Source organism: Crotalus tigris, unplaced genomic scaffold, assembly GCF_016545835.1.
Source record: "Crotalus tigris isolate CLP2741 ecotype Arizona unplaced genomic scaffold, ASM1654583v1 scf7180000024339.11422700, whole genome shotgun sequence".
NCBI classification, from domain to species: Eukaryota; Metazoa; Chordata; class Lepidosauria; order Squamata; family Viperidae; genus Crotalus; species Crotalus tigris.
This window is the reverse complement of record NW_024100509.1, coordinates 5,821,067-5,844,970: the sequence shown is the minus strand read 5'-3', so window position 1 is coordinate 5,844,970 and position 23,904 is coordinate 5,821,067. Positions and strand designations below refer to the sequence as shown.

Sequence of the window (23,904 nt, the reverse complement as noted above, 5' to 3'; positions counted from 1 at the left end):
ATTAAATTCCATCTCTAAGTTTTTTCCCACTAGTTTATGTTCAGTTATCTGCTTCACTTGATCTCCCTCTTTTTTTGTTTTCTGATAATTTGTTTGTTGTGATGTTAAATTGAGAATGTATTCACTTAAGTTTTCAAATTTATTTTTAATTTCCCCATGGTTTGAAATTAATGTCACTTGTATTTGTTGTAACATAACATACATTTCTTCCTGGGAAGCATTTATTTTTTCTTGATATGTTCTTTCTGCAGACCTCTGATGCTCCATAATGACCAAAAATCAAAGTTTTCCTTTCTCTGCCAACTGCTTTAAAGTCATAGTTTAAAAGTATTTATAATCCAGGAAGGTCAATTTTTTTCTAGGTTTTATAGTTGTTGCTTTGTAGATAGTCCACAATGTTTTCTTTTCTTTTATTGCAGCTGTTCTTTATTAGTTAAAGCTTTGAAGGTCACAATAACAAGTTTTTTTCTGGGCTGTATATTTAGGGAAGTATTTTTATCCACCACTAGATATCAGCACCAGTTCATTTTTCAGGTTTCAAAACAAATAATTACCATTTATTTTCATCAATAACCTTTTGCCAGGAGAATCTTAACATAATCCATCGATTTCACACTTTCCAAGTTTAAGTCTTATATTGATTTCATTTCTCTATAATTCTATTCCCCATAAATTTAATTCACTGCTTGCGTTTAGGGTCCCCAAACAGAGAGAAATAAGCCGTAGGGTATGGAACCCTGCGATCCCTCGGCTGTTGTGCTAACTGCACCAGCCAGTCACTAACTAACGCTCCATGGGAAGAAATCACCATGGACTTTATTGTAGAATTACCCAAGAGTTCTGGGAGTACAGTGATTTGGACTGTAATCAACCTGTTTCCGAAACAGGCACACTTCATGGTGTGCCTGAAGATTCCATCAGCCAGAAGTTTGGCAAAGCTGTTTGTGCAGCATTTACACCGGCTACACGGAGTTCTGAGATGCATCATCTCAGACTGGGGATGCAGTTCAACGCAAAGTTTTGGTGGTAGTTCCTAAAATTAATAGGCTCTTCCCAGGGGCTTAGCTCAAGTTTTCATCCGAGTACTAACGGGGTAGCTGAAAAGGTGAACTTATTGATAGAGCAGTATTTATGCTGCTATGTAAATTATCAGCAAACTAATTGGGTGGAACACCTGCCTTTTGCAGAATTTGGTACATAATAACATTGGGTTTACCCCATTTAAAATAGTTACAGGAATGATTTCATACCGATGCCAGAACTTCCAAGAGAACCTCCCTCCTCAGTTTCACTAGCTGAATGGATGAAGTCCTTAAAAGCCATGTAGGGGGGTGTACAGAAAGCACTGAAGGCCAGGAAATCATATAAGAGACAGGCTGATCGGAAGAGAAATCCCTAAAAGTTTAGCATTGGGGATAAGGTTTATGTATCCACAAAATATCTTAAACTGAGATAGCCACATAAGAAATTAAGCCCTAAATATTTAGGGTCCTTCCCAATTGTTCGGATTATAAACCCAGTTACGGTTGAACTACAATTGCCAAAAAGTTTAAGATGAGTCCATCCAATGTTCCATTGTAGTTTGTTAAAAATACTTCAAGACTCTAGCCTAAGGCCATCTGAACAGGAGCCTCCTCCTCCTTCAGTTATGGTAGGAGGGGAGGAACACTACAAAGTTAAGAGAATAATAGACTCACAGGTTTTTAAAGGGAAGCTGCAGTACTTAATACAGTGGAAGGGATATCCCTTAGCAGATGCGGAATGGGTGGCTGCTCACAATGTTAGGGCAGACTGATTAATAAGAAAATTCCATGATGCTTATCCAGAATGCTCCAAACCATAATTGAGTATTAATGAATAATGGTGAAAATTTGTGTTTAATGTTTTCCCAGGTCTGCCCTTCTTTCAGGGAGTCAACATGTCAGGATTGACTTGCTACAATGCCTGCTAGCTTCATAACCTTGCCAAAGAAAAGGGGAGAGGGAATGGAATGCCAAGAAGCTGTTCATGGACTGAGAGAGCCTGCACCACGCCAACGACATTGCCGCAGGAGCTCGATGGAGAAGTGAACTGTTCCCACAACAAAAAGAGATATTGCTACTGGACAATGTGAACGCCCGGTGGGTGGGAGCGAGAATCCAATGTTTAACTAAACAAGCAAGCATGCGGGAAATCTCAGAATCTTTTGCTTCTTTAGTTATGAGATGCTGTATCCAATGAAATTTTGCCTGCTTGGACTTAATTGCCTTGAGGAATCCTTTTGTTGGATTTGCTAGTTGGACCATTGACAGTCAGGTTCTGCACAGCAGTGCTTGAAATCTGCCAGATAACTTGTGCTATAAATTAACATCCAGTTTGTCACACTAGAGTGCTCTATACCAGTGGTTCTTAACCTGGGCGATATTGCCCCCCAGGGGGCGATTTCATTTTTAAGGGGGGGTGATGGAATGAAAAGGGGCGATGAGGGGGCAAAGGAACAAAAAGGGGGCAATATGGGAGCGATGGAGCGAGAAGTTTTGGGGACACTTTTGAGATTTTTTCGTACAGTGAATCACTGTATATCTGTCATACAAAAACATCAGATCGCTCGCTATTAGTGGATTGAATTGTATTTTCAAATGTTCCTCCAGCTAGCTTCAGTACAGAATGCCGTACATATGTGAAGACGCATCGCTTATATTCATGCGCGTTGCGCAGCAGCCTCTACCCATACAGTGGCGCACCATTGGCCAGAATATGGGAGATATGGGAAAAAGACTGGAAATAAATTATTAGCATCGATATGTCCTGATGACAATTTTAAAGAAAACAAAAAAAGTGTTTGCATAAATTGAAGAATTATTTCCTATGTTGTGATTGAGAGATTATATTGCGGGAGGGGGGCAATGACAACTTCCTCATTGGCTCAAGGGGGCGATTCGTTCAAAAAGGTTAAGAACCACAGCTCTATACTGCAATAGATTTAGTCTGCCATGTACATTTATGATCCACTACACTCATCTAATGATTCCTTTTAAACTTTTTTTAATATATACGGTTTTATATTTTTAGCTTTTTGAAATTATTTTTAGACTCTGATGTATTTTAATGCTTTTTAACTGAATGTACTCCACCCTCCTTATGCTGATCTTTGAGGTTAGTAAAGATTTAATTTGACTGTTTATTTGGAAGAAGAGATTGTTTCTAAAGAGAAGTCCTGCACCTACCCATATAAATAACAACCCAGAGTAGATAGCTGAAAACATTCACAAATACCTCTCTACCGCTGCAGAGGCTCTTTGCTATCCACAAATTCACAAAATAGGATCAAATACACACAAACAAACAAGGAGAGGGCAGAAAGAATGTGAAGTATATAAATATGAGGACTGGGGACGGGAGCAAAAATAATAAAAAAAACCTATAAATGTATTGAAAAATGTGAAAAATAATTAATAACAGAATAATACGGTAGGAAAGGACTTGGATGTCTTCTACTCCAATCCCTGCTCAAGCAAGAGACCCTATCTCATTTCAGAGAAGGAGCGTTGGCTTACCTGAACGCCTGTTCTCAGCATGATGATAAAGAATCCACCAATGGGTTATTTCAGTCCTCCTGCCCAATCAGACCAAGTTGTCAAGTTGTCACGCCTCCTCATTATCTGGAACCTCCCAGTTTTCATCGACGGCATAGCCAATGACAACGGTTTGACGTGATGACTCTCAAGCAGGTATTAAAAGAAACTAACATAACAAGTATCCTCCCCGGACCTGACTGACATCTAGTAGAGGAGGGCGTGGATTCTTCATCATCATGCTGAGAACAGGCGTTCAGGTAAGCCAACGCTCCTTCTCCAGCATGACTGAAGAATCCACCAATGGGACGTACCAAAGCATCCGGAGTCCCTAAGGGTGGGAGTCAGTTGGGGCCGGACCCCCAGATGGTGTGACTACTTGTTGTAAAATACGCTTACCAAAAGCGGCCTCAGCTGACGCAAATTTGTCCAAACGGTAATGTCTAATGAAAGGTGATGGCGAAGACCATGTCGCCGCCCTGCAAATGTCCTCAATGGACGCCTGGGTTGCCCACGCCACAGTTGTGGCAGCACTGCGGGTGGAGTGAGCCGTCACATGAGGAGGAATAGGCAAGGCAAGAGAGACGTAGGCACTTGCAATACAGGCCCTGATCCACCTACCTATGGTGGAAGCTGACACCTTTTGACCCATTGAAGAAGGCTGAAAAGACACAAACAGGACTTCAGACTTACGGAAAGGCGCCGTGCGCTTGATATGTCGTAAGTCTCTCCTTACATCCAGAGTGTGCCAACGCCGTTCCAATTCATGTGACAGGTGAGGGCAGAAATTTGGAAGGATGACCTCCTGTGCTCTATGGAAAACAGTATTAACCTTTGGGATGAATGAAGGGTCTAGCCTGAGAACCATCTTGTCCTCTTGAAACGTGCACAGATCCTCCCTAACCGACAAGGCAGCTAATTCTGAAATGCGCCTAGTCGAGGTAATAGCAATCAGGAAGGAGACCTTGAGTGACAAGTGTCACAACGAGCACATTTTGAGTGGTTCAAAGGAAGATGAGGTTAGTACCTGAAGAACTCGAGGTAAGTCCCAGGATGGATACCTATGAATCACAAGCGGTCTGCTATTCGTGACTCCCTTAAAGAAGGCCCGGATAGTAGGATGCCTTGATAAAGACTCTGAGGAAGCCCATGAAAGTACCGAGGAAAGTGCAGCTAACTGTCTGCGTATAGTGTTGGGTGCCAGCCCTTTGTTGACGCCCTCCATTAAATATTCCAGTACCCTGGGAATAGTCACCTGTGATAGATTTACGTGATTCTTGTTGCACCAGTGACAGAAAGTCTTCCATGTATGGTCATAAATGCGGTTCGTTGCCGGTCTCCTGGCTGCCTGGATCATAGCGATCACCTCTGCCGAATAAGACTCCCTAGTCAGGGTGCGGCGTTCAAGTGCCAGGCGGTCAATTGAAGCCATTGAGAGTCTGGATGTTGGAGATCCCCCTGTATCAGCCGTATTTGGTTGTCGGGAATCCTCCACGGGGCTGAGTATGAAAGACTCACCAGGTCCGCAAACCATGGTCTCATGGGCCAGTAAGGAGCGATGAAGACCACTTCCGCCTGCTCCTCCAGGATCTTCCTGATTACTGCTGGAAGCAGAGGCAATGGAGGAAAGGCATACAACAGACCTTGTGGCCACCTGCTGCGCAGCGCATCCGTCCCCTCTGCTCCCTGGGAGGGGAACCGAGAAAAGAATCTGGGCAGCTGAGCGTTCCCCGGGGAGACAAACGGGTCCATGATCGGACGACCAAATCGGACCGATATCTCCCTGAAGATATCTGGATGTAACATCAACTCCGAATGATCCACTATCGACCTGCTGAGAAAGTCTGCCTGTTGATTTGCCTCTCCCAAGATATGCTCGGCCCTGATGGAGAGCAGGTGTTTCTCTGCTCATGAGCTCAATGCTCGAGCCTCCGTCATGAGGGATTTGGACCGGGTGCCCCCGTGCCGATTTACATGAGCATTTGCAGCCACGTTGTCTGTTCAGACCAGTACATGCTGACCCCTGACTACAGTGTGGAATTTTTGGAGAGCTAGATGTATTGCCCTGAGCTCTAACCAGTTTATACTGTGTTTGAGGTCTGTTTGTGACCACCGACCCTGAGCTATCTGGGATTGGAGATGTGCCCCCCCAACCAAAGAGACTTGCGTCCGTGGTCACCTGAACTCGACTGGGCTCCTTGAATAGGGTCCCCTTGTGAATAGCCGATGAAGTCCACCAGCCAAGTGAGAGTCGTACCTGATAAGGAACCCTGACCAACCGATTGGATGTACTGGTATGCTATCTCTGATACAGAAGCAGGAACCACTGCAGGTCCTGGGCATGTAGCCGGGCCCACAGCACTATTGCTATGCATGATGTTAGCTTGCCCAGGAGTTGAGAAAGCGTAGCCAATGACACAGCCCTGTCTCTGCTCACCCTGCATGCCAGTTCTCTGATGCTCCTGCGCCTCTCCTCTGACAAGTACACGAGGCATGAGTCCGTGTCTATCACCGCTCCTAGATGAAGCAGGCGGGTAGAGGGAGTCATCTGGCTCTTTTTGAAATTTATCAGGAAGCCATGGTTCTGCAGGGTCCTTATGATGAGGGCCAAATCCGACTGGGCGGCTGAGACTGACAGGGATTGGATCAGGATGTCGTTCCAGATAACACTGGACCCGTACTGGGACCAGCCTTAAGTGAGCTGCCAACACTGCTAGGATTTTGGTAAAGACGCTGGGGGCTGAGGAGAGGCCGAACGGAAGGGCTCTGTATTGAAAGTGTCGGTTGAGGTAACAGAATAGCAGGTACTTGCAATGATCCGGGAGGATAGGAATGTGTAGGTATGCCTCCTTTAGATCTATTGAGGTCAATAGATCTCCCCGCCTGATGCTGGTTCAAATGGAATGTAACGCTTGCATTTTGAACCTCTTGTATTGAAGGTGGAGGTTCAGTCCTTTGAGATCGAGAATTGCCCTCCATCCCCCAGAGGATTTTGGGACTACAAACAGGATGGAGTAGTACCCCAGCCCCGCCTGGTTCAGGGGAACCTCCTCTATTGCCTTGATGGTGAGTAGGTGTTGGATAGCGTCTTCCATGAGCCCCCTTTTTACAGGGTTTCTCATGGCTGGGCAAGACATGAAGTGATCTAATGGCATGGATTTGAACTCCAGGGACAGGCGTCTGTGGTCATGTTTTCCCATTGGCGTTATGAAGAGAGTGAGTCTGCCGCCAATGGGAGGGGTTGCCTCTGAGTCATTTTCTGCGATGGAAGGGGCAACCCCCTCTGCCACGAAAGTAATGTTTAGTTTGTGGCTGGTGCCTAGTTCTGTCCCTATAACCTGCCCTATCGAATGAGCGCTCAGGCTTAGGAGCTGGTGGCCTGTATGGTTGCGCAGACTCTGTTGCGGCCCCAGTCTGAAAGGACTGTCGGTGATTGTAAGGGAGGAACCATCTGGTAGTTCTCCTTGCTACATCAGAAATGACTTTTTGTTTCTGTTTGTTCTCGATGAAGTATAGCGTTAGGGCCTCCCCAAATAATCTGCCACCCGTGAAGGGGGCTGTGGCCACGCGCCACTTATGTTTGCTTTCGGCTCTCCAGTTTTTTTAGCCACAGAAGCCTCCTAGCGACTACACTGGAAGCCATTGCTCGGGCTGAATGTTTGGCCGAATACAGGGAGACATCCGCCATATACTCAGATGTGGCTAATAATTTGGTCAAATCCTGATGGATCCTGGTTTCTTCCAGCGGAATTCTCTCCTGTAACTGATGAAGCCATGTAATAGAGATCCTTGCAAAGAAGGAAGTGGCTGTTGCTGCCTTAGTTGCCCAGGCAGATGCCAAATGTGCCTTGCGCAAGGCCATTTCGGATTTTTTATCTTCTGCCTTAAGGGCGTCCAATACATCTGCCGGGAGACTGGCAGTTGAAAATAGTGGGGCCAGAGATTCATCTACCTTTGGAACCTCCAAGACGTCTGCTAAAGTCTTTGTCATGTCTACTATTTTGCGCTCAGTCGCACCTTGAGTTGGCTGAGCAGCAGGTGACTCCCACTGTCCCTGAATATTTTTGAGCAATAACGGGGGACAGGGAATTTGGAGGTGTTTGTCTACTGGTTCAGCAAACAGGGGATTAGTTTCCTGATCAGAGGAAGACTGGGGGTTTGGGACCTGGTGGGAGGAAAGCTTACTCGCTTCACAGGCTCTGCGCAGCAAGGCAGGAAAAAGCGAAGCATTGAACAGCTCTGACATAGGCTAAGATTCATAAGTGGATTCCTCGCAATCCGACCAATCGTCCTTACCTCCCTCATAATCTGAAACATTAGAGTCGGAATCAGGAGAATGGGATGGGGAGACCATACCTGACCGCTCCAGTGAAGGATGTGTGGCGGTTGTTGGTGCAGAAGGCCCCAGAATGGAAGACGTCTGCTGGTGACCCATTGACGCCATGGCTTGGAACACAGCCTGTGATATTCACTCTCGGAGCTGGCTGGAGAAAGACTGCTCTAGCGGAGGCCTTAACGCAGCAGGTGGTGCGATAGCAGCGGTGGGTGCTGCCGATGGGCTGGGCAAATTAAGGTCCTCCCCAAACAGAGGTGGTCCTACCTGACCAAAGGTCTGAGTCGGGACCTGCTGATGCACATTTTCAGGCGACCAAGCTCTCGAAGTGGACGGTTGAGGTGCTCCTGTGTCAGGTGGTGTGGGGTTCGAAAGTTCAAGACCTCTTCCAGCAGACAAGCGCTTGGCCCGGGAGAATTGCTTCTCCAGGGCTCTGTGTGTATGGTCGGCCTGCCTGTCACTTGCCGTGCCAGCCCTCCTACCGTGCGTAGATTTGGTTTTGGCCTTACCTGAAGGTGGCTCTGGTGCTGGCTCCGCTTGGACTGGGGTGATGTCCATGTCCAAAGGATGTGGCTCAGTGTTTTCTGCCATTTCCATCGAGATGCAACCCAAAGGTGACTTTGGGACTGACTCGGTTTGCAAGGGACGTCCTATACCCCCGTGAAGGGGGACTGACTTCACATGGATTGTCGTGAGTTGGCCCACTGGCTAACCTGAACTCACGATTGGCGTAGAAGCGCCCGTCACTCCGCAATGGTTGGTGGTGAAATCAAATGTGTCCCACAATAGTGGCAATGATCAGGATCGTGAAGCAGCCACTAGATGCAGAAGGGCAGACAGGCAATATGGCGATCAGGCCTGAAGGACCAGTGCCGCTGCTGAATCCACATTCTTGTGATAACAGATGTCTTCAATAGGGAGGTAGTTTCTGAAACACTATGGCTCAAAATGAAATTAATACAAATGATGTCAATGTATGAAAGTTCTGTGAACTATGCTAAATAAGCCCCCCCTTTTTTGCACTCACAGAAAATGGCGTCCTAGCATGGGTGTGAAATGGGCGTTGCCCAGAGGAAATATGTCCCCAAAATGGCGGATGTTCTAGGTTCCGTGAGGGAGAAGGGAACTGGAAGAAGAGACTAAGCTGAGCCTCCAATACAGTCCAAAGTAGCTAAAATCAAATGGGGCTAAATTCGAGGCTTTCTACCTATTTAGGGAACTGAGTTGGGAATTGCGCCTAACAGCTGTTAGGTGCGAAAACGCTCATCACCGCACCATGAGGCTCCCTCCTCTTCAGCAGCAGTTACAAGCAAATAAAAAAGTCAGCAAAAGGGATTTCCCCCGTCGCTTGCTCTAGCAAGCCCCTCAGAGGTGTTGCAGCAAATCAAAATTTTCGTCAAAAAGGTGTTCCGCGAATCCAAAATGGCGGCCGCTATAAGGATCTCTGACCGAGCCCGGTCATAGAAGAAGCCACGAGGCTTCAAAATGGCAGCCACCAGATGAAAGAACCACATACGCACTTACTGGGAAGGTAAACAAGCAATCCCCCTATAACCTGCACGAAGGGAAACTCTCCCCACTTCTTTTAGTAAGAATTCTTGTAATGATTCAGCAAACTGCTGGATTCGGAAAAGAGCCCCCCCCCCAGTCCTGGAGAGGAGTCCTATCCTAACCCCGAAGGAAGGGAAACTAGTTCAGAAGTTCCAGAAAGGAAAATAATCTCTACTAATTCTCCTAATCTTAAGAACCCACCAATGAATCTGTAAAATCTAGTCTGACCTGCTCCAAACAACAGAGAGTCAAGATATCATGTCCTCATGGGCGAAAGACCAAGATGAAAACTGGGAGGTCCCAGATAATGAGGAGATGTGACAACTTGATAACTTGGTCTGATTGGGCAGGAGGACTGAAATAACCCATTGGTGGATTCTTCTGTCATCATGCTGGAGAAATGGCTGTACAATCTCTTAAAAACCTCCAGTAACCCAAAACTCCTGAAGACAAGCTGTTCCACTGATTCATTGTTCTCACTGTCAGAATTTTTTTTTCTAAGTTAGATCTCTCCTTGCTTAATTTCCATCCACTGCTTCTTGTACTGCCTTCAGCTGCTTTGAAGAATAGGTTGACCCCCCTTCAGGGCAGCCCCTTAGATATTGGAAGACTGCTATCATATCCTCCTCAGTCCTTATTTTGATTAGACTACATATACCCAGTTCCTGCAAATGTTGATATATATATTAGCTTCCAGTCTCCTAATAATGTTTGTTGTTCTAATCTGCACTCTAGAAGCTCTACATCTTTTTGATATCATGGCAACCAAAACTGGATGCAATATACCAAGTGTGGTCTTAACAAGGCATTATAAAGCAATACTAACATCTCATGTGATCTTGATTCTACAAAAAAAAAGGATGAAATGTAATGAAATACAATCAGAAATAAACATGAAAAATAATGTGGTTACATGAATTCAGGAGAAAAGAAAGGATGCTTTCAACTGTGGTGAAATTAAGCATCAGAAAAATCATGACCAAATAGATAAGGATGATAAATAATGCATGTTATGGGAAGTTAAATATTTTAAGAAAGAAAATCACTACAAAGAGGGTTAGGAATTTAGTAACAATAAGCAGGCAAAAAAGTGACATTGATATTATATTTTCAAAATAATCAGATAAAGCTTTAACTTAGGATAATATGAAAACTGAGCAATGTCATACAATCTTTTTTTCATTATTTATTTATAGCAGACTTTGTGCCGGACTATGCATGTTGTGTTTTCCACACTGCAAAGTACCAATCATTTATAAAACACAAAGAAAAGAGAGTCAAAGATAATTCATGATTATACCAGACAGTCTTTCTTTCCAATCTGGATCAGTCAGTGAAATCAGAGATTTTATCTTCCAAGTTTTCGGACTCGTACTGGAGCCCATCTTTAGGGAAGTTGGTTGAAAAATGACTTCCCCTTATCATATCATACATCAGGTGAAAGCAATGCAAAACAAGTACAGGCAGTCCTCAACTTATGACACAATTGAACCCAAAATCTATGTTGCTAAGTGAGACATTTAAGTGAGTTTTGTCCCATTTTATGACCTTTCTTGCAGCAGTTAAGTGAATCACTGCAGTTGTGAAGTTAGCAACATGGCTGTTGTGAATCTGGCTTCTCCATTGACTTTGCTTGTCAGAAGGTCACAAAAGTTGATCACATGTTATTGGGACACAATAATGGTCATAAATATGAGCCAGTTGCCAAGCATCTGAATTTTGACATGATCATGGAGATGCTGCAATAGTCATAAATGTAAAAAATGGTCATTGTTACTTTTTTCAGTGCGGTTGTAACTTTGAACAGTTCCGAAATGAACTATTTGAGTCGAGGACTACCTGTAAACTCTGAAAATAAGTGGGATAAACACTGAGAAAAAAAATAATCAAAATTATTTAACTTTTTTCTGAGATGCAACCATTCCTTAGTAGGTGAAAAACAGAAAATCGAACAACCAAGGCAGACATTCTATACACTGTTGGATTTATATCCTGCTTTTCACATAGAAACTCAAAGCAGGATGTGTAGTGGATACATCTTCATATTTTACAGCATTCTCAATGAAATAGGTTGGGCTGAGAGAGACACTGATCCAAAATCACACAGTAGCCAAGTCTCTCCATTCCTAAAGCAATACCTTCTACAGCACTTTTAACAAAGATTATTAAGAAATATTAACAAAGCTGGAAATAATTTAAGCTACTTTATTAACATAAATCAGTGGAAAAAATCAGAAGGATTACTGGTAGGCAAGAACACAACCAAATAATATATTCTTATAATATTTTCTACATAAAATCTCGATATATATTAAAGGAATAAAATTCACTATTGAGACACTATTGGAGCGAGGTGTTATATTTATCAAATTTAACATCATCTCAATCCAATTAAACCTTAGGTATTTACTATACATATAAATAAATAAAAATATAAAATACATAACTAAAAAAAACTAAAATAAAAAGTGGAAATTATACACGCTTTGTCTAGAAGCCTGCATCTAGATTGCTGTTATAATCAAATACAATAAAAATGACAAAATGTTGTTACAGAGGCAAAGATCTGAATTATGAGCTTATATTATCAATTTTTCATTTTATTCTCAGCCATACATAAATTCTATTTAATTGTGGAGAAAAATGGGAGGAGCAAGCACATACACTTCAAATGGGGGTGGGGGTAGGGAATAAATCTAATAAGTAAAAACAATGCATAAATGTGTTTAGAATTATTATAAATTCCTAATGTATTTATTTACTTACTTTTAACATATTCTTCAAAACCTTCTTTCCCAAGGTTTAGAATCATTCGCTGTTTCCACTTCTCCAGGTAAAAAGCCTGTTCTACAGGCATTGTCTGGTGCAGAACAGATGTCACACTGGCCCAGTTATTCTTTTGGATATCAATTTGTAAAGGCAGCCTTGGGTGAATTTTCTGATGCCAAGAGCTCTTCTTGGGATTCATTAAGGGAATCCAGTTCTTAAGAAGTTTTGTTTTTGTTTTATGAGCTGGAAATTTGTATTGATACCCTGCATTGTCTTCTTCAAACAGTTTGGATCTGTCAGATCTATCTTTGCCTGAAGTGAGGTAATGGATCAAATTTCCATATTTTGGGGAGTCAATGTTTTCATACCCTGTTCTTTTCTTCTTATAAAAAGGCAAAGAAATAGTGAGAGATCTATGAAAAATATTTTTCTCACTCAACAGTGTTGTAAATACTGTCAAACTTCCACTTTTCCTAATCAACAGATGGAATGACTCCATACTTCAACTTTACAGATGGTGAAATCCCAATTTTTTTTTTCTTTAGGAAACACTTCTACTTCCTATTTCCTAGTGTAAAAGATAACATGTTATAATTATTTACTCTGAATTGCCACTGCTTTTTGGTAGGAGAGGCTTTATCATTAGAAGTCCTTCAAAGGACAGATTATAAAGTACTAGTTAAGGAAAAATATTGAGGTATGATTAATAGTACCAAAATATCTTTAGTTATTGTTGATTAGTTTAAGGTTTTACATTATATAGAGTAAATGCACATTTTTAATTATTATACTTTATTTTCTCAGAAGTAAATACCAATACATCTGTCAGAACATTTGCTTGATACCAGTCTGCTATGTACCAGTCTGCTATGTACTTTGGGGACAGAGAGCTGGGGGGGGGGGGGAGTTCTCTATTCACTGTGCCTCCTGGAGATACAACTTCAAGGTCCTTTGGAAATGGCATGCAGCTGCATACTGGCCAGCCCATAGTTGAAGAGACCATTCCCAAAACACTTCATTTGAATATGACTGGACAATGAGAGACCAGCCTTTGGAGGTGGCTGGGATGGGGGAGTTAAACTTAGGGATTTTGGCACACAAATTTCAGTTCTGGCTTTGGTAAATGGGGTCAAGGATAGTTCTTACTTAAAGGCTGGAGCTGAGGCAGGATTGACATTATCGGTGAAACCTATTTACTATTGACTAGTTCGTATACACACTTAGTTGGATCAACCTAGTGAATGTTGGATTTATGCAGAAGAACGTCTATGTAGTTGTCTAAGATTAAATTAAGTAATTTAAGTCCGTTCTTTGTTATACAAACTCCATATTATAGAATTAACTGTTTCAGGATTGAGATCATGTCTCAATTTTTTTTTTTTTTTTTGCTGATTTGCTGCGACTGATAAAAAATGTTGTTTTGAAAGATATTCAGAAATCCTGCCTCCAAAATCACTAAGGACAAATAACACAGAATAATAGGATTGGAAGGGACCTGCTCGAGCAATAGACCCTAAACATTTCGATAAATGGCTGTCCAACCTCTTCTTTAAAGACTCCATTGTTGGAGCACCCACAACTTCTGGAGTTAAGCCGTTCCACTGATTGTTCTCACGCCAACTATATTTTCGAAAAAGGACGCCTGTGGAATCTGCTTTCCTGAGGTGCCTAGTAAATGTGAAGAGGTTCTCGGGACCAATACTGTACCTCGTTCCTTAGGAATAAGACACGTTTTTAACCTTACAGTGCCATAATACCCCGCCTGGCATAGTAAGCTGCTTCTCTTTTCCGGGGAGAAAATCGTCTCTTCTCTGGCGCCGTGGCTCGATCTCGCTTCCCGTACGATTCCACTTACCCTACTCGGTTCAGTTCAGTTCCATTCGCCAAAACGGATTAAGTTCCGTCAGGCGCGAAGGAACGACAGAAGGAAGACAATGGCAAACCGCTTCCTAAACAAATAAATCAAATATCTCTGCACATTCTTCGTCTTGTGAAGTTATCAGAGGTTGATCTGAACACAATCCCAGCTTATGTACAGCCCACTGTGGTCTGTAAAAAATGATCCTGTTTCTTTCCCCCTTCCGGTGCGGGACGTTAGGGAAGATCTCGTGTTCTTTTCAAATTGTGCTTTATTTCCGGTGGGGAAGAAAAAAAAAAAAGACAGGTACTTTTTGTAAATATTTGTGCGAGTGTTTGGCTGTGAATCTAAGTGCATGTTGCTCTTAAGCTCACGGCTCCTGCTTTCCAGTTGCTACTGCAGAGGCAGTAATGCTTATGGTCAAAGTGGACACGCGCTAGTTCACACGTAACTGTTTTACCGTAATACTCAGCAAAAGTATTGCCCAGCAAAATAAAGCATTTTTCTTCTTTTACTACGTGAACATTTAGTATTAGCCAACCTTTAGCATTTACTACATTCCGAAGGCTTCCATATGTTCTGAGGAATTTGTTCCCAAGTAACTATAGTAAGTGATTACTACCCTCAAATCGAGCTATGACTTGAGGTCGGAACCACAATTCTTTCGCTACAATAGGAATTTTGTATTGAAATTTCGCTTTCTACATAGCGTTTCCTGCATGAGAACCCCTTAAAAGGGTTCGCATTTTTTATCTCTATGGTCAAGGAGAAATGGGCAGTGCTTTATATATTCCGCAGAAAATATAGTGAGATGACGTTGAGAAGCATTTACGCAATAAGAAAACGACCGAAAGCCGAGGCTGCAGAATTATGGCTGCGGTTACGAGTAAGATAAACAGGACGGACGAAAGTAAGCAAACCTCGGAACGGAGAAGCTAGTTGGCATCCGGATGCATATAATCAGGGCTTTTTTTCTCAGAACGGAGTTCCGGTACCTTTTTTGGATGGAACCTTGTAGGGTAGGCAAGGCGGGTTGTATAACGTGGGCACTTTTTTTTTTTTTTTTTAGAAAAAAAGCACTGGGTATAATTGTTAGAAGATTTATAAATATAAATCCTTCTGATATATACATGTATATATTTGTATTCGGTAATTTGAAGCTGTTATTAATTGAATGAGTTAGTAGTACATCACCAGGCTTCTAATATCGAATCATGCCTTCTCTCTCCGGAGTCTCAAGTTAGTGTAATTCGGTTTAGGCATGTTAGTACAGGTAGTCCTCAACTTATGACGTCAATTAAGCCCAAAATTTCTGATACTAAGAGACATTTGTTAATTGAATTTTGTCCCATTTTACAACCTTTCTGCCACAGTTGTTAGGTGAATCACTATAGTTGTTAAATTAGTAACACAGTTGTTAAGTGAATCTGGCTTCCACATTGACATGGCATATCAGAAGGTGATTACACGATCCCAGATCACTGCAACTGTCATAAATATGAGTCAGTTGCCAAGCATCTGAATTTTCATCACATGATATGGGGATGCTGAAATGGTCATAAGTGTGAAAAATGGTCATACATTACTTTTTACAGTGCCACTATAACTTTGAACAGTCACTAAATGAACTATTGTAAGTCGAGGACTACCTGTATTGGGGTTGGTGAGAGAAGGTGATGTGCAACTTTAGCACTGCGGTGAAGCGGAAGCAGCAAGCTGTGGGCAAAGTATGGGTTCTTACTTTCCCACACACATTTCTATGAAAGTGTATTTAAATAATCCCAAACCCTTTTTAACCGTGCTTCAGTCTTCTATTCCTTTGTCCACAGGTCTTGGCCTCAGAATTGTCCTGAGTTTACATGAATATTCTGCTGTATTCTAGAAGGGCGATTGAGAGTCTGTTCCATTAGACTGCAAATTTGCTTTTTAAAATAAAAACTCATGATGTATGTATTGTTCAGAAGGTTAGTGGAAAGTGCTACTTTAGATAATGATAGAAGTAAAGGGAAGGTTTTCAAAAATTTAATATTGAAAGAGAAATTTAAAATTGAATTTGCAGCAGTGGAAATTTACTAAGTGGAGAATCAGGAAAGGATAACATAAAGGCAGGATGTAAGATAAATATGTAGGCAAAAATTAGCTGGGTCTTAGAGTGGGAAAACAGGAAAAACATCTGTAAGAGGAAATGGCTAGCCAAGAAAACTTAACTAAACTGAAAAACAGGAAAGAACCTATTGTTCTAAAAGGGAGACATAAATATCCACAGAGCTCAAAATAACTATTTAAATGTCTAATTTTTCTTATTATTGTATATGTGAACATAATTTAATATGTTAGCAGGAAATGTGTAAGAAGCGGACGGAAAGAGTGTAACCTCATAATAACTCAGCCAATGGGGAAAGAGGAGGGATGTGTAGCCGGGAAAGGATTGTATAAAGAAGGGAATATTTTTGGTTGGAACTTTGGAGAGAACCAAGCTTTGATAGCTTCTCTCTCTGCTTATTGCAATAAATGAAACAAAAGGCCTTCACTGTGTCTTGGCTGGTTATTGGTCAGGAGAGCTTGCCTCTGGTCATGAAGGAAAGTAGCCATAAGCACATAACAGATAATAAAGGGTAACAATAGCAATTAGATTATATACCACTTTGTAGTTCTTTACATCAGGTGTCCCCAATCCCTGGGCCATGGCCCAGTAGTGGGCCATGGCACGTTTAGAACTGGGCTATGGAAGTGGTGGGTGAGTGTGCAGTTCCATTTGCATGATCAGTGGTTGGCAAGTACGCCCTTGCCGGTAGTTCCATTTGTGAAAACGGAGTTGTGTGCATGCACACACATGCCACTCACACAGAACCATCCCCTTTCCTCCCCTGTCCCACCTGTTTGCAAAGCCAGAAAGGTTGGGAAACCTGTTGCTTCACAGCACTCTCTCAGTAGTTTACAGAGTCAGCATATTACCCCCAACAATCTGGGTCCTCATTTTACTGACCTGGAAGGCTGAGTCAACTTTGAGCCATTCAGGATCGAACTCCTGCTAGTGGGCAGAGTTAGCCTGCAATGCTGCATTCTAACCACTGCACAGCCACAGGATTTTGGAATTATTCCAGAATTGTTTCAGAATGGAAGGAGGGCAAAATTGGCTTACAAAGTTAATTAGAAACTTAAAATGACACTTCCTAAGACTTTCTATTTCTATCATAAACTTTAATTTCCTATGTGAAAGGTGGGATATTATTCCTTTGCCCATCTATAATTATGCAAAAGAGACAATCAACCAGCCCAAAAAGAAAAAGAGTCCAGCACCTCTCCACTAGTAATCAGCACTCAGATCAGCATAGATTAACCCCAAGGTCACCTTCAGACCAACAATCAAGTAAGCAATAACCCAATCAAGAAACTGCTACAGAGCCATTAGCAAACAGCCCAACCAAAGAATCCCTAAGATCACACCTCCCCCATCCACACAGACAGGCAAGACACCAGAATATAAACCAAACAGCAAACAGCACTCCTTATTAGCACTGATGATGTAGCCAGTTTTTATCCCTACTGCTAAACTTACGAATTTTTAATGGAGAAGTCCCTAAATCGGTCAAACTTGGATTAACAGTGTCTGAAATGTCCATATCATAATTATCCAATGATGAAGACTCTGCCATGCTTTGGACCATGGAAACATTTTTGGCTTTACACTTGGAACAAATCTTTTGACCCAGCTTCACATTTGTTTTCGCCACTTTTGTTAAATCATTGGACATGGCTAGATCGACTTTCAACAGCCCATGTTTAACTATGTAATTTTGTTTGTTAAATGGGTTGCAGCCACACAAGGCTTTGGAACCTCGAAGAAGAAACCAAACTACAGGCTTGGGATCCTGAACCAAGAAACCCACCTGTGGCTGGTGCTGCACGGCTATTGGGCGTGCCCCCTATGGCAATGGGGTTGCTGGTTCAAGTGCCTGAACTGGTAGTGACAATGTCACCATAGACCAACACAATACAATAGTAGTAATAATATCTATATAAAACAGACAAGATAAAAAAATAATAGAATACATGTGACATTGCCATAGCAATGTCCTCAACTCTTTATACGTCAGGGATGAAAAACCAGCCCTACTTTTTTAGGAGGGTTGAAACATGCTCTTTCTAATGAGAATGATTTAACAGAGTTTCCAGAAGGTCTTTTTTTGTAAAAGCAGACTGAAAATACCCTATTTTGGTGTTTTTACAAAAAACATCAACTTTACACTCAATTTGTAAACTATTGGAAAGCTACAGGAGAATGAAATTTTATATTTGAAAAGCTTGTGTTGCTAAAGTATTACATGCAAAGTTTCATGTTTATCATACCTTTCCTTCCAGAGATATAAAAAGCCAAACTTTAAACTTTTTTTTGAGCCACAATATTTTTGGCCAACTTTGCTCCAAATTATCTTCTAGATGGAGATTGCTCATGAGAATGTGTTTATTTATTATTTTGTTTAATAACGCACAAAAAGTTGTACAAGATGGTTGTTAGGATCCAATTATATTTCCTTTCTATCTATCTCCTCTGATCTAAAAGCAATTCTTTCCCTTTCCTGGATCCTGCCATACTCCCAAGGGGGAGGGGGGATATGCATGCAGGTTTTATTACTTTCACTTCCTCTATTCACTACAAAGTAACCTGTTTATTCACCTCTGCTAACCATTACAATGTAACTATTTGCCTCTTATCCTATGCCCCTCTGAACTTCTCCTTAGCGGGCAGATAGAAAAGGGAGGGGATTGAAAAGATACAGCCCCTGGATCTAGTTTATTTATCTGCCATCAAAATAAGGGGTGAGGAGCTGTTGAATGATCGTGTACAATGGAGGCAGATTGATGTTATCTTTCCTGGATTTAACACCTAGAAATCTGCGGTCTGAATCGCTCGGAAGAACTGCGGGGTGGGATTGCTTAGGGACACTTTAAAACATCGATTTGTGAGGGAATCCCTCAGATCCTGTCTATCATGTCTGCTATTAATTTTTCTTAATAAAAGTTCCTGTTGGAAGAGATCGTTTCCAAGAGTTCTGCTTTCTTAAGATGTGGATTGAAGTAGTTCCTTACAATGGCCAAATTTTGTTTCTCTCAACAAAATATTGCCGGAGATATTATGTCTCAAAGTGCTGGAATCTCAGAATCATAGTGTGGAAAGCTGCAGTATGGGGTCAAACAAATGACTATATCTCTGCAAGTATTGCATCAGCGAACGTAACACTTTACTAATGTTCATTGGGGACATGTGTGCATGTTCACACAAAATTTCATCAAAATCCGTGATGGTCAAGCAGGAACCCCAGACCATTTGACATGGAATGACCCAGTGGTAAAAATGAAGTTTTGTTTCTGATAGTAAAATAAAGGTTTTTTTTTAAACTCAGTTATATTTTTCTGAATATTTTTCTGGCTTACAACAAGATCTCTGTGCTATTGACAGTGAAGTTTGTGGCAAAGTCAAAGTCTATCTAAGATTAATGTTGGATTTTTCTAACCCTCCAGATTGTATGGAGTTAAGCAATCCATAGTTGGAGTGGGGATGAGGATAGGAATAAACTCTTTTAATTGTGATATTCTCCAATAAGACATAGTTCATTGTTTTATTAGCCCGTATTCTGCCTCAATGAACTCCATCAAATTTTGGCTTACAGCCATTATCCATTTTTGGTGAATATTTGGATTCAGATATTCAGTTTCTCATTGGCTCATAACTCATAATCAGAATATAAGGATATAACTCTGAACCAATATTTGCATTGGTGGGTCATGTGCCAGACAAATATATCTGCTAACTCTAGCTGAGTTTTTGTATAACCTTCTACATCTGTCCAGATTACAGAAAGATATTAACCCCATTTTTTTCCATCTTGACATTGGGGATTTTTTTTGTTTCTGCAGTTGCCTTCACTGTACAGGAATCACAAGTGTTATATGCTTAGTATAGAAGCAGCAAAGCGGAGTCATACCTGAAAGCATTCTTTAATTTTTTTTAAATGATCTAAGTGTAATGTAACTTTAAAAAAGTATTATAAGTAGCAATGGTGCTCTCTGAGGTTGGTTGTTTGCTTACTGGGCATAGAAGATATCAGATAATGAAATATCTGCAAGCAAACAGCCAAGCTCACAGAGCGCCAAGGACTCCAGAGTATCCCTGAGCCACATATATTCTCTTCTACTGGATAAGTAGTTAGGAGTTAACATTATGATTATCAACACTGACATTATATGATTTTGATTTCTCATGTATAGATATTTTATGGTTAGAATCTATCTTGACACAATGGAATATAAAAAATATATTCTTTCTTGGGGAGAAAAGGAATCTCTAGAAAATTCTACTCTTGTGGGAAACTCTGAGAAACTTCTGAACCAACCACTACTAGAGAAACCCTATTCTTGTCTAGGTCTTTAATTACCTCTTCAGCACCATTGCAAACCTTGATTGTTCTTTCTCATTGTGAAATGGTCTGAAGCAATGACAGTAGCAAAGTTAGGGAAAATTTCAAAACTATCACAGGAATATCTGGATCCTATGTTATATAATATTCTGAAGAGTCCACTTGGAAAGAGGTATATACTTGTTAGAAGTAAAGTCTTCATCCTGGTTCATCCAAGCCGGGAATAAATAACCAAACATGGCGACTGCTTTGGGAAGAAGGTTACAGTTTATTGCAGAAAGATGGTTCTTCAGGAAAGAGCAGAGGAGAGAAGGGCGGAGCACATGGTGTAGTAGGTTTTTATACCCCCTCTAGCCTTTTGTTTGGAATAGTTTCTTGTTCCTGTGGCATGAACTTTGAGACTATTTCCTGTGTCACATATTCTGACCTGAGTTTAGGTGTGCCTCTATAGTATACTTGATGGTAATGGGTTAGTCCTATTATATTCCAAAAGTCATCTCCTGCTTCCCTGGGGCTGAGCTAATAACTCTTAAGAGTTTCTTTGTCTTGAGTTCCCTGGCTCCAACTTCCTAATGGTCTTATATCCGCATTTCTATGATGCTAGCTCTTGCTTGAGGCAAAGAAATTTGGGGCCAGGTTTGGTTTCTGCTTTTCAAAAAATACTTTTAAAAAAATCCTTGAGGAAAAATATATTTTCCTTTTTAATATTTCCTTCTGGGGGGCTAACTTCCCTCATACATATAAGCCATGAACCAATAGAGAAGCAATAGGTATGTAACTGTCCATTACTTTTAAATATTATTTGAAAACAACTCCTGACATATTTAGTGCCACAGTTCTTTGCTCCTTGCTAAGTACAAGTTACAGAGTAATTATTCTCTCCTCTTTTACTGAAAGTTTCTCCTCTTGTTTAACTTTCATATTTAGTCTATTCTGCTTTGCTTACAAAGAGTTGGTTACCAGGCAGGGAGTTTTGGCTTATTAAATATAGTTTTTCATGCCTTCATTGATAAAACAGGTAAACTAAGAAGAATAATACCTACATTTTTCAAATACTCATAATCATGATTCTGATTTAACAAAGGTAGTATATTACTATCATAATGACCTTGGAAACAACAGGCAGAATCTGACTTTTTCAAAAATATGGTTAAGAAATAAAGTAAGATAACAGTTTAATGTATGAAACAGAAAAGGGGTTGCTAGCAATAATTGCTGATTGATGAGTGTTTCTATCCTGAGAGATAAGAGAAAATACCATGAAAATTTTAAAAAGAGGGAAGGAAATAAAAAGATATAATGCATTAGGATGGTAGAGGAACCTTTAGCATTAGGCTAAATCCCAAAATATTTTTGAAAAAAAAATGACTGTCATAATTGTATCTATTAGAGTTAGAGTACAAAAGAAGATGCTTAATGGGAACTTCAAGTCAGGCTATACCGGGGTAGGCAACCCAAAATACTCAAAGAGCCACTTGGACCCATTTCCCACTGAAAACAAAACACAGGGAGCCGCAAAACCCTTTGAATATCTAAAATGAAGATAAGACTGCATATATCCATATATATATGGATATATGCAGTCTTATCTTCATTTTAGATGTCAAAAGGATCTCTCTCTCTCTCTTCCTCCCTCTCCCCCTCCTTCTTTCTGCCCTTGGTCTGCTAGTCTTCTTCCCCGTTTGTGTGTGTGTGTGTGTGTGTGTGTGTGTGTGTGTGTGTGTGTGAGAGAGAGAGAGAGAGAGAGAGAGAGAGAGAAAGAGGCACTTGCACTTCCCCCCTTTCTCTCTTTCCTCTCCCTTTCTTCTCTCCCTTTCTTTCCTCTCCCTCCCTTTCTCTTTCCTTTCTTCTCCCTTTCCTCTTTCTCCCTCTTTCCTCTATTTACTCTCCTCCTTTCCTCTCCCTCTCCCTTTCTCTTTCCTTCCTCTCTTTCTCCCTTTCTTTCCTTTCTCCCTTTCTCTCCTCTTTCCTTTCCTCTTTCTCCCTTTCTTTCCTCTTTCCTTTCTTTCCTCTCTCTCTCCCTTTTTTCCTTTCTCCCTTTCCCCCTTTCTATTTCTTTCCTCTCTCTCCCTCTCCCTCCCCTTCTTTCATCTCCCTTTCTCTTTTCTTTCTCCCTCTTTCCTCTTTCCTTTCTTTCCTCTCCCTTTCTCTTTTCTTCCTCTTTCCTCTCTTTCTCCCTCTTTCTATTTCTTTCCTCTCTCCTCCTCTCCTTCTTTCATCTCCCTTTCTCTTTCTCCCTTTCTTTCCTCTCTCCCCTCCCTCTTTCTTTCCTCTCCCTTTCTTTTCTCTTTCTTCTTTTCCTTTCTCCCTTTCTTTCCTGTCTCCCTCTTTCTATTTCTTTCCTCTCTCTCCCCCTCTCCCTCACCTTCTTTCATCTCCCTTTCTCTTTTCTCTTTCTCCCTTTCTTTCCTTCCTTCTCTCTTTCCTCTCTCCCCCTCTCCTTTCCCTTTCTCGTTTCTTCCTTTCTTTCCTCTTTCTCCCTCTTTCTATTTCTTTCCTCTCTCCCCCTCTCCCTTTCTTTCATCTCCCTTTCTCTTTTCTCTTTCTCGCTTTCTTTCCTCTTTCCTTTCTTTCCTCTCTCCCCCCTCCCTTTCTCTTTCCCCTCCCTCTTTCCTCTCTCCCTTTCCTCTTTCTTCTCCCTTTCTCCCTCTTTCCTCTCTCTTTCCTCTCTTCCCCTTTCCTTTCCCTCTCCCTTTCTTTCGTTCCTCTTTCCTTCCTTTCTCCCTTTCTTCCTTTCTCTCCTCTTTCCTTTTTCTTTCCTCTCTTTCTCCCTTTCTTTCCTTTCCTTTCTTTCCTCTCTCCCCCTCTCCCTTTCTCTCCTTTCCTTTCTCTTTCCTTTCTTTCCTCTTTCTCCCTTTCCTCCCTTTCTCCCTTTCTATTTCTTTCCTCTCTCTCCCCCTCTCCCTTTTTCATCTCCCTTTCTCTTTTCTCTTTCTTCCTCTTTCTCTTTCTTTTCTTTCTCCCTTTCCTCTTTCCTTTCTTTCCTCTTTCTCTTTCCTCTCTCCCCCTCTCCCTTCCTCTTTTCTCTCCCTCTTTCTTCTCTCCCTTTCTTTCCTCTACCTCCCTTTCTCTTTCCTCTTTCTTCTCCCTTTCTCTTTCCTCTCTTTCTCCCTTTCTCTTTCTTTCCTCTCTCTCCCCTCTCCCTCTCTTTCCTCTCCCTTTCTCTTTCTTCCTCTTTCCTCTTTCTCTTTCTTTCCTCCCTCTTTCTCTCTCTCGCTCTTTTTCTCTTCACCTCCCCCCCTTTACTAACAGAACCAGTTCACCTACCAAAACATTTAACTTCCTCCTTTAGAGATGGGCAATGTGGATTCACCACATTCTGACAAAGAGAAATGCCAGCACCTCTCATCAATTCTGCTGCAGGACAGCAACTGCTGTATGTTAGCAATATCTGGAGAGCTACAGTTCATCCGCACCCTC

General features: G+C 41.5%; 1 protein-coding gene across 4 annotated transcripts in view; it reads right to left on the bottom strand.

The window, feature by feature from the left end:
- The window catches only part of MGME1 (mitochondrial genome maintenance exonuclease 1), a 46,283-nt gene extending 32,021 nt beyond the window's left edge, over nucleotides 1-14,262 (bottom strand). The window contains exons 1-2 of one of the 4 annotated variants that reach the window (XM_039326121.1): nucleotides 13,915-14,262; nucleotides 12,205-12,775 (exon numbers count right to left, since the gene is read on the bottom strand). In XM_039326121.1, coding sequence (XP_039182055.1) covers nucleotides 12,205-12,706 — 502 coding nt within the window. In that variant the 5' untranslated portion in view covers nucleotides 12,707-12,775; nucleotides 13,915-14,262. The remainder of the gene's footprint in view (nucleotides 1-12,204; nucleotides 12,776-13,914) is intronic. The other 3 variants (XM_039326122.1, XM_039326123.1, XM_039326124.1) reach the window with 3 other exon arrangements.
- Nucleotides 14,263-23,904: the final 9,642 nt, after the last annotated feature.